Genomic DNA, 14356 nt, shown 5'->3' with positions numbered 1-14356 from the left:
ATAAAGATGAAGAGGGTTTGTTTTGTCTGGTTAAAGTAAGCGATGCCTTCGAATTTGGGAAAATGAGATTCAATGACAAATGTGAGGATTTGTAAATGACACAAGTTGAAGTATCATGTACACCCACTTCCTGACTCCGAAATGTCCCCCTTTGAGACCTTTCATCGCTCGACACCTCTTTTCTGCACTCCTCCACGTTGAGTCAGATTGACAGATTGAAAATGCATGATCGCATGATCGCGCGCTGTTTTGCACTAATTCCTCTTTCAGCGCACAGTTTTTGTCCGTGTCTTTACATCTGATCGTCTGTAAACTCCTTTGTCAATAATGTATCTACCGTTTTTTGTTCCTTTTACTTCCAGCTTAAACTTCCTACCTCCCCATTCTTCACGTCTAGACTCTCTCTGCCTCTCTTTGTGTCTGTCTGTCTGTCTGTCTGTCTGTCTGTCTCCCTCTCCCCCCTCTCTCTCTCGTTCTCTCGCGTTTTGTCCCTCTTTCTCTCTGTCTCCCTTTCCCAATGTCTCGCTTTCTCTCCCAGCTTGTAAAGGTTAAAAAAAAAACCACCTCTCCCTCCCTCCCCCCGTCTTTCTCCCTCTCTCTCTTTCTCCCACTCTCTCCCCCCCCCCCTCTCTCTCCGTCTCTCTTTGTTTCTCTCGGTCTCTTACTTTGTCTCTAAATCTCTCTGTCTCAACTCTTCTTCCTTCCCTCTGTCTCTCTCTGTCTCTCTCTCTCCTTCTCTCTCTTTTTCTCCCCCCCCTCTCTCTCTCTCTCTCTTCCCCCCTCCCCTCTCTCTCTCTCTCTCTCTCTCTCTCTCTCTCTCTCTCTCTCTCTCTCTCTCTCTCTCTCTCTCAAGCTCCTTGTCAATAATTCATTTGACATTTCTCTTTCATTTGTAGCTAAGAGTTCGTGTCTGACCAGCTTCAGTCGCCACCTGGTAGCTGATTAGAAACTGACATTTAGAGAGAAGAAAAATTAAAGGAAGACAAACATGTGGGAAGGGGACAGTACTACAGGCGATCTCAGCATATTCGGAAGTTATTTGCTCATCTGCGGAGAAACCGGAAATGACGCAAGCACACAAGACGTCAAAGTGATATCAGAAGCAGAAGATTCTAATGATGCGGATTGTGGCTACGTGTACAATGACAACGTTTCAGATGTGAGTTGTTTTGAATTCATTTCAAGTAAGCTTAATAACGAAAACATGTACCTTTTTTGTGTACCTGAGTGTCAGGGTACGGTCAAGAAAATGATGAGCTGGACTCAATCTGCGAAGTCCAGTCATGGCGTTCTTATTTTGCAAATCACGATTCCATCATGCTAGATGTTTAGGCCAAAAAAAAAAATTGTCTGTTTCTGGTAACATGGCTAAAAAAAATAGGGTCGGTAGGTCGGGATTTTTTTAATTTTTTTTTAAATTTTTTTTTTTTACCCCAAATGTAGACCAATAAAACTAACTTTAAAAATCGCGCAAAGAGACTGGATTCACTATACATAGAGACAAGACACTCAACACATTTACAAATCGTCAGCGGACTTTCGTTTTCACACGTTTTTGTTGTTCATTTTCTCACCCTGTCCTTTACCACCAAAAAAAATATTAAAAAAATTTGAGTTTGGAAAAAAAAAGTTTAGGGTCGGCGCCGAAATTTAGGGTCGGTCGGGTGACCAGAAACAGACAATTTTTTTTTTGGCCTTATCATAAAAGAAAGTATGGATGCTGTGTCTCCAACGCAGACTAATGGGCAAAGTTTAGAATTTGCTGTATTTCCTTTCATGGCTTGAATTAAGTTTTAGTCATTAAACACAATGCATTATACATGTACATCAAAAATCGATCCATTTTTCCTTTATTGTCATACTGACAATGTGTTCAGGAGTAACGAGGTTTGCTAGAATAGATTTTTCGTTCTTAGCCACTAAAATCTGTTAATTATATTGCTTTATTAGAAAGTTGAGCTTTCAGTACTCATTGCGTTTCTTTTGTGCACAATGATTTAAACACTTTGTTGGTGTTTCAGCTGTCGTATCTACACCCAGATTCCACCTCTGACGGGTGGCCAAACACCCCAAGCTCTCCCGACCATTCTCCACCACCCAACGCCCTCATCACCCTCTCCACCCCATCCACCCCGGGTGTGAAGAAGAGTCCACGCCAGATACCGAAGACCCTACCCCCTTGTCGGATCTGCGGAGATCCAGCTTCGGGTTTTCACTACGGCGTGAACTCCTGTGAGGCGTGCAAAGGATTTTACCGACGGACGCTGAAAAGTCATCGGCCTCATCGCTGTAGAGGTGAGTGAGTAGGAGTGGAGATTAATAGTTTGACACGAGGGTGGGACATGGAAATGAGAGAGACTCAACATATTGATGAAGAAATGTGGGGGTGAGAAGAAACTGAAACTAAAACTGAACTTTATCAAGAAAAAGAATAAGTTTGTTTAGACAAAGCCTAGACTTATAACCTGTCCCTTTTGCAAACGCTACATTTAGACAAGGCTTTCGTAGTGTTGTAATATAAGACTACATTGGGACAGTGATGATAAAAGTGACTATGCCACGGACTTTGGCCATTGTGAAAAATATTCATTGGGAATACCATAGACAGATGTTAATGATACAAATCAATGACTATTCCACGGACAAATGTCCCTCTCAAGAACAATTTAGGATTATTTGGAAGGGGAAGAAGCGGAACTAGAATATATGCAGTGCGCTTGTACTAAAACGACAGACAGACAGACAGTCTTTCGTGACGGTATTCATGTCCCAGCCCCGTATCTCCACCACAGTGGCACGTTAAAGACGTCAGTCATTCTGCCATAACTGCACATGGCTGACTACAACCTAAACACGCATACACCTGCGTATGTCATCTAAAGTCGGGGTAACACCCGGGATCATGCCCCTATTGGCTTTTCAATCAATCAATGACGCTTATATCGCGCATATTCCATGGGTACAGTTCTAGGCGCTCTGCAGTGATGCCGTGTGAGATGAAATTTTATACGGCCAGTAATTGCAGCCATTTCGGCGCATATTTACCTTTCACGGCCTATTATTCCAAGTCACACGGGTATAGGTAGACAATTATTAACTGTGCCTAAGCAATTTTGCCAGGAAAGACCCTTTTGTCAATCGTGGGATCTTTAACGTGCACACCCAATGTAGTGTACACGGGGGGGAGTTCGGACACCGAAGAGAGTCTGCACACAAAGTTGACTCTGAAATAAATTTCCGCCGAACCTGGGATCGAACTCACGCTGACAGCTTTTGCCGTGAGGGCGTAAAACTTGAATTTCTCTCTCAGACAGACAGACAGAAAGACAGACAGAAAGACAGACAGAGAAACAGACAGATAGAGAGACGAGAAAAGGGATGTGACTGTAGATGATAGCACTTAGTTTTGCTTTCTATGCCAGTAGGTCAGCTTTGCGCTACGACTTAACTTCACTTGCGGTACACGTTTTGGGAAGCTTATCGGGGCTCCGTTCTCATTTGTCGTCTCCCAGTGGCCGGTGCATATTCAATGATTGATGTTTTATTAGGGCTAACAATGGTTGAAAGGGGGGGGGGGCAAAGAGAGTTGGGGAGGGGGAGGGGACAGAGGAGGAGAGGGAGGAATAAAGAGAGAGAGAGAGAAATAAGAGAGAGAGAGAGAGAGACAGAGACAGAGACAGAGAGACAGAGACAGAGAGACAGAGACAGACGGACACACACAAAGTTACGAAATTAATTCAGAAAAAGCTAAAAAAAGTCATAAGGCCAAGAACAAAATCAATGTTTCTGATTCCACGACCGACTCTAGTTTTTACCTTGCCCCTGGATCGTTTTTTTTTACCCCCCCCCCCCCCCCCCCAAAAAAAAAAAAAAAAGACAATTGGCCAGCTCGATTTTGCTGACCTTGTACAAAAATGTACTCTTCTCAGACATGAAGGAGGCACAGCTTGCACGAGTTCCGACCATTAAAGGGTCACATGTGATTGGGTAAATAAAAACTAACTTCAATGTAAAAGACAAAAAGAAAAAGCAACAGACCAATTAAACTTCTTTTGTTCTGCCATGGGAATCAAACATTTTCTTTCGTTTTGTGCCTGATACAGTGCAACCTCCCTTTTTATTTAAGATTACCTCCCTTTTATTTAAGATTACCTCCCTTTTATTTAAGATTACCTCCCTTTTTATTTAAGATTACCTCCCTTTTATTTAAGATTACCTCCCTTTTATTTAAGATTACCTCCCTTTTAAGACCTGATTTTCTCGGACTTTTTGTTCACAACCTCTGTCATTCACCCCCATTTCAAGTCTCCCTCCTTTGTACACTACATTGGGGTGTGCACGTTAAAGATCCCACGATTGACAAAACGGTCTTTCCTGGCAAAATTATATAGGCATAGATAAAAATGTCCACCAAAATACCCGTGTGACTTGGAATAATAGGCCGTGAAAAGTAGGATATGCGCCGAAATGGTTGCGATCTGCTGGCCGATGTGAATGCGTGATGTATTGTGTAAAAAAGTTCCATCTCACACGGCATAAATAAATCCCTGCGCCTTGAATATGTGCGCGATATATATTGCATAAAATAAAAAATAAAAATAAAAAATAAAAAATCCCTGCGCTTAGAACTGTACCCACCGAATACGCGCGATATAAGCCTCATATTGATTGATTGACTGATTGATTTTCCGAGATTTGTGAATGTCTTCTAAGTGTTGCTCCACTGTACAATTAATTGCACAAAAGCGTAGAAAGACGATGAAAACATTCTCGTCTGGTGATTCTTTACGTCCTCACAGACAACTGAATCTATTTGGGACATACCATTTCTTATCTTTTTCAGACCATCTTTATCTGTTGAATTGTTGCAGGAGGGGGAGAAAACTGTGTCATCAAGGGCGGTAACCCACGCAAAATCTGTGGCTTCTGTCGCTACAGGCGTTGTCTTTCCTTGGGCATGTGTCCAGAGGCCATCAAACCCGGTCGCTACACCCACACCAAGCGTACACAGGATACCCTAGAGGTGGGTCAGAGAGAGAGAGAGAGAGAGAGAGAGAGAGAGAGAGAGAGAGAGAGAGAGAGAGAGAGAGAGAGAGAGAGAGAGAGAGAGAGAGAGAGAGAACAAGACATGACAAAATCTTTATCATCGAGGGTATTAGATATGAGCAAGAATATATGCTTGTTTACATCCAGCCCTAGATAGAGGAGAGAGAGAGAGAGAGGGGGGGAGAGAGAGAGAGAGAGAGAGAGAGAGAGAGAGAGAGAGAGAGAGAGAGAGAGAGAGAGAGAGAGAGAGAGAGAGAGAGAGAGAGAGAACAAGACATGACAAAATCTTTATCATCGAGGGTATTAGATATGAGCAAGAATATATGCTTGTTTACATCCAGCCCTAGATAGAGGAGAGAGAGAGAGAGAGAGAGAGAGAGAGAGAGAGAGAGAGAGAGAGAGAGAGAGAGAGAGAGAGAGAGAGAGAGAGAGAGAGAGAGAGAGATTAAAAAGGGCAGACTGGTAGGTACAGTGGTCGCCGGTTAATATGACCGCGGTTAATATGACCAGCCGCGTATTATGACCAATTTTACCCGGTCCGGAATTGTCCTTCTTTGTTATGTATTAGAAAAAGCCGCTTAATATGACCACAACGCCGCTTAATATGGCCACATTGTTTCGAGAAAATGGCAACGAGTTCACATCTTTTTCAGTTTGAAATCACTTGGGGGGAAAAATACATACAATTTTTTGAAAAAGGCAAAAATGCGTGCGATATTTTCTTTCTTTTTCGTGAATGAAACTAAAGTGATCAGTGATCAGTGCTCAGTGATCTCCAATGTCGCGATCATTATTCTCTCTCTTTTTTTCCCCGAGACTGAGCGTCATAAAAAAGGCAAAAAAGCGTGCGATCTTTTCATTATTTCCCGTGAATAAATCTAAAGTGATTACGAACAGAGCACGAGCCAACCAATCGTTTAGTCTGATTCAAGAGGAAACAATGTCGAAACGAAAACGCCAAGATCGGACAGCCGAGGAAAAGCTAGAACTTATTGACAAATTTAAAGCTCTACCATCCTGTAGTATGCGTGAGAGTGCTGCACAGTTGGGCTTCAACAGAGGATTTTTGACAAACATTCTCAAGAATGAAGACAGCGTGAGGAAGGAGTGCGCAACGCAGGATTCACCGCAACGAAAGCGCCTACGACATGGAAAAGACAAAGATGTGGAAGAGACCGAGACAGAACCTGAAAGTGATGACGAAGAGGAACCCCCACCCCCACTTCCAACAGCTCCTGAAATGAGAGCGCTAATGGAGAAACTGAGGTCTGGACTTCAAAGTCGCGGCTACTACATGGAGAAGTTTGGAGCCTTTGACAATGAAGTGAAGGATCTCCTCTGGTCTAGCACCAACACACAGACCAACATCCGTGATTTTTTCCAGGCCCCTAAGTGAACATTTGGACGTGTATATGCCGTTTCTTCCATTTACTTTTCATTCCATTTCAATTTCTTTTGAACGGACGTCATCTATAATGGCTACAATGTACAGTACACATATTTAATTTTGTGTTTGTTGCCAACAAGTTACATTTTCTTACAATTATTAATTTTAAAAAAAAGTTTCGTTTTGCGAATTTTTTTAAGTCGTTTTCTCTAACATCGGTTAATATGACCAGCCGCTTATTATGACCATTTTATCCCGGTCCCAAAGTGGTCATATTAACCGGCGACCACTGTATGTAATACACACAGAGGGAGGGGAGGGGAGGGGAGGAGGTCGGTGATGGATAACAAAAAAAGATCGGGAAAGAAGGCAAAGTACCTACAAGTACCAAATGCACGCCAAGAAACCTTCACAGCACGTGAGTGTGACCTTTGACCCCACAGAAAGTCAGCTTCAGAAGCCTGCATGACATCAAACTGTGAAACACGTACGTTTCACTGTAAACAATCGCCTGCATGACATCAAACTGTGAAACACGTACGTTTCACTGTAAACAATCGCCTGCATGACATCAAACTGTGAAATACGTACGTTTCACTGTAAACAATCACCTCCATGACATCAAACTGTGAAATACGTACGTTTCACTGTAAACAATCGCCTGCATGACATCAAACTGTGAAATACGTACGTTTCACTGTAAACAATCGCCTGCATGACATCAAACTGTGAAATACGTACGTTTCACTGTAAACAATCGCCTGCATGACATCAAACTGTGAAATACGTACGTTTCACTGTAAACAATCGCCTGCATTACCCGAGCTGACTCCACACTCGTGAAGCTCAAATCCACAGACAATTCAGTCCGGAATAAGCAATCATGCAGAAGATGAAAACGACGAAGAATAAGAAGTCAAACCGACCCTGTTTCAAATGGTAAAAACAATATACAAACAAGCAACCCCCCCCCCCAAAAAAAAAAAAAAATAAAAAATAAAAAATAAATTACACACACACACACACACACACAAACACACACACTAAGCTGTCGTGACAGGCCACCTGCAATGTAAGGACATTTGTGGCTGGCCCGAAGGGTGTCCTTTCATCACAGGTACCACTGTATTAACAATTAACTTCTATACTTCTTCTTGTAGTAGTATTGTATTTGCTGACGAAGACAATCGTCAAAACCGGTCCATGTTTACAGTTCGTGTTTCTGGTACTGGTGAGTACAGTTTCACTGTTATCTTGTTCTTAAACTTGTATACTGTAGGTTCTACAGATGAAGGCCAAGGCCAGTGGCTGTGCGGTCAGCGACGAGGAGGTGGACAGTATCGTCCAGCAGCTGCTCAAGATGGACAACCACGTGCTGACCAACACTTACGTCTCTGAACACGTCATCGCTCACAAGCACACAAAGGTCAGTCTTTGTTTTTGTGTAGCTTTTGCTTTAAAATCCGGTGCGACTATCCTTTTATTAGGCCAAATGAAAATAACAAACGTTCCAACAACTTACCTTTCTTGTTTTTTTTGATTTTGAAAATTGGAACGTTGGCAGTCTCCTTGTTTTTGGGTCTGTTTTCCAAACGTTCCCGTTCATTTTATTATCTGAGAAACTATATGAAAATTAATCATAAAGGTTCGGACATAACGGGAGACGCGGGGTGGGAAGGGGGAGCGTTTTTGATGGCGGGGAGGGTGGGGGGGGATTGTAGGGGTGTGGGTGGTTGGCGGGTTGAGGGACTAGGTGCTGGACCGGCACGGTTGGCCTAGTGGTAAGGCGTCCGCCCCATGATCGGGAGGTTGTGGGTTCGAACCCCGGCCGGGTCATACCTAAGACTTTAAAATTGGCAATCTAGTGGCTGCTCCGCCTGGCGTCTGGCATTATGGGGTTAGTGCTAGGACTGGTTGGTCCGGTGTCAGAATAATGTGACTGGGTGAGACATGAAGCCTGTGCTGCGACTTCTGTCTTGTGTGTGGCGCACGTTAAATGTCAAAGCAGCACCGCCCTTATATGGCCCTTCGTGGTCGGCTGGGCGTTAAGCAAACAAACAAACAAACAAACTAGGTGCTGCCTAGTAAAGGAGAAAAAAAAAGTCAGAATGACACGATTTGGGCAACTTTGTTTTCTAATTGTGTTACGCTTATCTATTTCTTCCACGTGTGTGTGAGATATCGTGCAAGTATGTAAAGGTCACTGTACCACTAGGTTTCTACACAGTCTGAGTCGTACTGTTTCACAGTAGACGTGTGCACACAAAGGCTCATGTATTATCCAGTAAAAGCAGGCCAAGGGTATACCTGTAATAGGTTTCTACACAGTCTGAGTCGTACCGTTTCACAGTAGACGTGTGCACACAAAGGCTCATGTATTATCCAGTAAAAGCAGGCCAAGGGTATACCTGTAATAGGTTTCTACACAGACTGAGTCGTACCCTTTCACAGTTGACCATGCACACAAAGGCTCATGTTTTATCAACCACAAGCAGGACAAGTGTATTATACTATACCTGTAACAAGTTTCATACTTTAGACACGCACAAAAAGAAGTCTGTTTACGGTAACATAGGCCAAAAAAAATAGGGTCGGTAGGTCGGGAATTTTTTTTTCCCCAAAAAACATATTTTTAAGTTATTTTGCCAAAAAACAAAGATTTTTATTTTTTATTTTTTTTCTCCCCCAAATGCCAAAAAAAAGTCTAGGGTCGCGCGAAAAAATAGGGTCGGTCGGGATACCGTAAACAGACTATTTTTTGTGTGTGCCTTATCTCCGTGATGTTTCGCTCCAATCAGGTTGGAGAAACAAAGGTACGTAAGCGATCTAAATGCATACAGCATGTGCAACACGAGTAAGTGAGAGTTATGCGGAACTGGCACCTTAGAAAAAGACAAACTTTAAAATGAACAAGGTACATTTCAGCCTCAAAAAAAGGATTACAGCGGAACCCCCCATTTACGACCTTCAAAATCTGCATATTGTGACACTCCACCAAGGTGAGTCGCATGTCACCTCGCGCGGTTCTGCGCTAGGCTTAATAATTATAAGTCCGGGGGGGACTGTGGTAACAGTGTGAGGGTCACCTTAGTCACAGGCTTATAACTCGAACAGTGTTCGCTCTTTTCTAAAACGGTTTTCACCACTGGATAGAGCATAAAACACTCTTTAGGAAATTGTAAAATTATGAAAATCATGCAAAGGTGACATGCGACTCATTCCGTGGTGGAGGGTCACAAATAAGCTTAAAATGAAGGGAGTCTTAAAATGGATGTAAATTTACAGAGGCTATGAACAGATCATTTGAGAAAGGAGGGTCTTACAAAGAAGAGAGTCTTAAATTGGGGGGTCTTCCGGCATAGCGGGGTTTCGTCGTATCGCCGCAACCTCATAATTATGTTCCTCATTCTCCAAGGTATAATTAACCTAACACTCAGCATAACTCTGCACCCAAGGTATAATCAAACTAACACTCAGCATAACTCTGCGCCCAAGGTATTATCAAACTAACACTCAGCATAACTCTGCGCCCAAGGTATTATCAAACCAACACTCAGCATAACTCTGCACCCAAGGTATAATCAAACTAACACTCAGCATAACTCTGCACCCAAGGTATAATCAAACTAACACTCAGCATAACTCTGCGCCCAAGGTATTATCAAACCAACACTCAGCATAACTCTGCACCCAAGGTATAATCAAACTAACACTCAGCATAACTCTGCACCCAGGTGTTTGAAGAGCAGCGACTGAAGCGAGAAACGTTCGGCCTGCACAATGACGTGCTAGCAGACGACCTCTACAACGACATCTACCGGCGCACCGGCATAGACGTCGACAACCGGAAGTACCTCATCAATTTCTTCGCCACCTGCATCGAGAAGCACGTGCCGGGCTACGTCAGGTTCGCCAAGGGCGTGCCTGGATTCAGCGACCTGCCTGTCAAAGACCAGATCACACTGCTCAAACACGGACGAGAAGAGTTCTGGATCATTGGCTCTTATAGGTATAGTTTAGAACATTAAACAACAATTTGCCTGTACAGAAAGAACGTTATCTTAACATCCCGAGATCAGAAAGAACTTGCACCAAATGTGTATCACAAGACATAGGTGATGAATTCCATTATTTATTTGTCTGTGATTTTTTCTAAGAAGAAAGAGCTGAGTTGTTACCACCTTACTATTGGAAAAAAACCTAATGCACTTAAATTTAAAAAGTTGTTTGCTACGAAGAAAAAGAAATTGCTAAAGAATATTTTGGACTTTGTTGATAGAATTTGTAACAGCTTTTCATAATTTTTTTTATTTTTTTTTATTTTTTATTTTTATTTTTTATTTACTGCGTTGGCATATATTGATTGTATTGATTGTATTTATTGTTCAAAATGCCCCCATGGGTTATGGACCAATAAAACCTGAACTTGAACTTGGTATGATGGGTTCTTGTTTTGGGAGATAAATTGTTGTTCTTTTAAATGGGCAGAGCTAGATCTAAGGGGGTTGTGTTTCGGAAGTCCCCTTGAATGAGTTTTGTGGCGTCTAACTTTAATCATTACATTTCAAAACACATGTAAACATTTTCACATTTTCACTCAATCATGCCTTGGTTTGAAACATAACAACAACAACAACCCTGAGTATTCCCAGACAGTTAAATTTGAACTTTAATGCAAAACGATGCGGCATCTACTGCGGTCTTTGTTACGGGATTGTGAAGGGTTTTCAGCCATGGGCATGCTTTTCGTCATTTACGATATAGTATACATTATTAAATTTAAAAAACCCAAAAAAACAACCCAGAAACCAGTTTTGGTAAAGCTTCAAAGCCAATCACAGTTGCTGACTTCTTCGGGATGGTAATCAATGGTAATAATGGTAATATAATATGATGGTAATCAATGAGATCGTAATATATCATTAAATCTTGTGTGGCTTTGCACGTGATCTATTGAGGTTTCAACTCTGAGCAAAGGACCTTCGTGATTGCAAAACGGTGTGGTATTACGTGCCTTAATTCTTTCTTATGCGACTGTAACGATTTTTCAGTAGCGGTTCTAGCCAGGGCCATACTTTTGTCATTTACGACCTAGCATAGGCCCTACATGATTAAAATTGGTTTTCCACATCTCTACAGAGGTTTCAACTCTGAGCACAGGACCTTCGTGGCCCCGAACGGCACGGCCTGGACAGAGATGGACTACAGGCACCGCATGGGCCAAGAGTTCGCCACCTACGAGTTCGACATGGCCGACAAGCTCAAGGCGCTCCGTCTCTCCCCTCCCGAGACCGTCGTGCTCAAGACGCTCTGTCTCACGGCCTCTGACCGATGCGCTCTCGAGGATCCCGGCAAGGCGGAGGCTCTTCAGGTAATGATGATTGTACTTTGACATCGCTCTCTGTCTTTCTCTGTCTGTCTGTCTGTCTGTCTGCCTGTGTTTCTCTCTGTGTCTGTCTGTCTGTCTGTCTGTCTGTCTGTCTGTCTGTCTCTCTCTCTGTAACATACGCTGATTGTTTTTTCTCGCTGTTTTTTGCAATGTATGCATATTGTAACACACACACACACCCACACCCCCACACACACACACACACACACGCGCACACACACACACACACACAGACACACACACACACACACACACACACACACACTCTCTCCTTCTCTGACACCCCCAGCCCACTCTCCTCCTCCTCTCTCTCAAATATCCACAGACACTCTCTTTTCTCTTCTCTCTCTCTCTCTCTCTCTCTCTCTCTCTCTCTCTCTCTCTCTCTCTCTCACTCTCTCTCTCACTCTCTCTCTCTCTCTCTCTCTCTCTCTCTCTCTCTCCCTCTCTCTCTCTCTCACTCTCTCTCTCCCTCTCACTCTCTCTCTCTCTCCCTTTCTCTCTCTCACTCTCTCTCTCCCTCTCTCTCTCACTCACTCTCTCTCTCTCTCACTCTCTCTCTCCCTCTTTCCCCCTCTCTCTCTCTATCTCTCTCTCTCTCATCTCTCTCTCTCTCACTCTCTCTCACTCTCTCTCTCTCTCTCTCTCTCTCTCTCTCACTTATTCTCACCCTCTCTCCATTTGTCACACACACAAACGCATCCCTGTTGTCTCCATCATTTTGCCTTAGTTTTAGCAGGGACAGATTGTAAGACTCGGCGCCATCCTTGAGTAATAAAGGTCGTTCGTTCGTTCGTTCGTTGTCTTACAGGTGAGACTGATGCAGGTGTACCTGAGGCTGGTCAGACGGCGACAGGAGGAGGAGCAGCGGGGGGTGGTGGCGGCCTCCATGGGGTGTGTGGTCAATCTCAGAGACATGTCTCAGCTGTCTCGCATCTCCTCCTACCAGCGCGCACTCTTCAGGGAGGCTCTGGACACCCACCCCGTGCTACGGGAACTGGTCACTTTCCCAGGGGATACGTGACTTGGCACTAGTGACTGCTAGCTGTTGACATTTTGCAAGAGGACTTCTGGCATGGAGACCGTTACCGATGACACATGCTGAGAGTAGTTGTCAAGTTGTTAAGTGACAATTATATACCGGAACTGGTCACTTTGCAAGGGGATACGTGACGTCACACAGCCATGGAATGGGCGAGAGTGACCGTTTGCTGTTGACATTTTGCAAGAGGGCTTCTGGCATCGAGACAATAGGTGTTACCGATGATTTGGACAAATGTTAAGAGTAGGTGTCAAATTGTAAAGTGACAGTTATATACGAGAACATTGTCACTCTTAACGGGGATAGGTGACGTCAAACGCTCAAACAGTGGTCTCTAGTGACTGTAGCTGTTGTGAATTTTCAGGGGACTTCTGGCACGGAGCTCTGCCACTGAATGTTTGGTACAGTAAAACCTGCATCTAGCGGACCCTTATGTCGGCGGACACCTTAGCATAACGGACAATTCAAGTGAGGACGGATGTATTTTACTCTCAAAAACACCTTAAAAGAGCGAACACCTCAAAGGCGCGGACGCGGACACCCTTTTTTGGTCCCGATTGGGTTCGTTACTTGTCAACAACGGACAAACCCTTGAAGCAGACAGCTTTTAGCAGACGCTGGTCCGCCATCTTGGTTCTGCAAATACAATCTCGCTGGCGATGTGAACGCGCGAGAAGCTTATTTTGTAAGCCAATGACAGCACTTGAAAGAAGTTGATTTTTGTATGGTGCACGCTCATTGGTCGATGCCGTGAACTCACAAACATTTCGGGTTTCTACTTTCTGTACTGTGATGCATCTTCGTCTCATCCTTCGTCTTCGTAAAACAATTGTGCGAAGTCTTCAAGAAATCAACTTGGGGCTTAATTAAGGGCAGCTTTTATCGATGATTTCGACAAATGCATACAGAATACAGAATACAGAATCTTTAATTGCCCAAGGTTGGGAATATGTGATGACATTGCGGGTAAGAAACATTTCAATCCAGCCATATACACCAACATACGCATCATTTATACAAACTGATCAACAACATTAATTTAAAAACAACACTGGACAGCATAAGTATAAAAATACATTCACTAAAACTAGCAGTATACACTCAAGCTTCCGGCTTCCTCGCCTCAAGTCACACACACACTCACACACACACACACACACGCACGCACACACACACACACACACACACACACACACACACACACACACACACACACACACACACACGCGCACGCGCACACACACGCACACACACACACGTCACTGCCTCATGCATTTTTATAACGTGACAGAAATCGCAGTCGCTCCTGTGCTCAAAGAGTTGCTGACTTTTACAGGGCACCTCTAACATGGAGTCAAAATGTCAGATCTTGTAACTTGGACAATTGTGCCTGAAGTTGTTTGAATGTCATAGTATTTGTTCAAAGAGCTGGTCAATTTGCAGGGGACACATGACACCGGTGCAACTTACACTGGACAAAGAGCTGGTCAAT

General features: G+C 43.6%; 1 protein-coding gene across 1 annotated transcript; it reads left to right on the top strand.

Annotated features, from left to right (window-relative positions):
• Nucleotides 1-901: 901 nt before the first annotated feature.
• On the top strand, nt 902-13969 carry LOC138955405 (peroxisome proliferator-activated receptor delta-like; the record flags this gene model as incomplete). The annotated part of the gene is given in 7 exon segments (XM_070327017.1): nt 902-1159; nt 2022-2295; nt 4872-5023; nt 7713-7859; nt 10168-10442; nt 11573-11804; nt 12634-13969. Coding segments are annotated over 7 exon segments (1464 nt in total). The 3' UTR covers nt 12847-13969.
• Between the last annotated feature and the right edge of the window lie 387 nt (nt 13970-14356).

This window comes from Littorina saxatilis, unplaced genomic scaffold, assembly GCF_037325665.1.
Source record: "Littorina saxatilis isolate snail1 unplaced genomic scaffold, US_GU_Lsax_2.0 scaffold_1348, whole genome shotgun sequence".
NCBI lineage: Eukaryota > Metazoa > Mollusca > Gastropoda > Littorinimorpha > Littorinidae > Littorina > Littorina saxatilis.
This window is presented reverse-complemented; position numbering and strand designations above follow the sequence as displayed.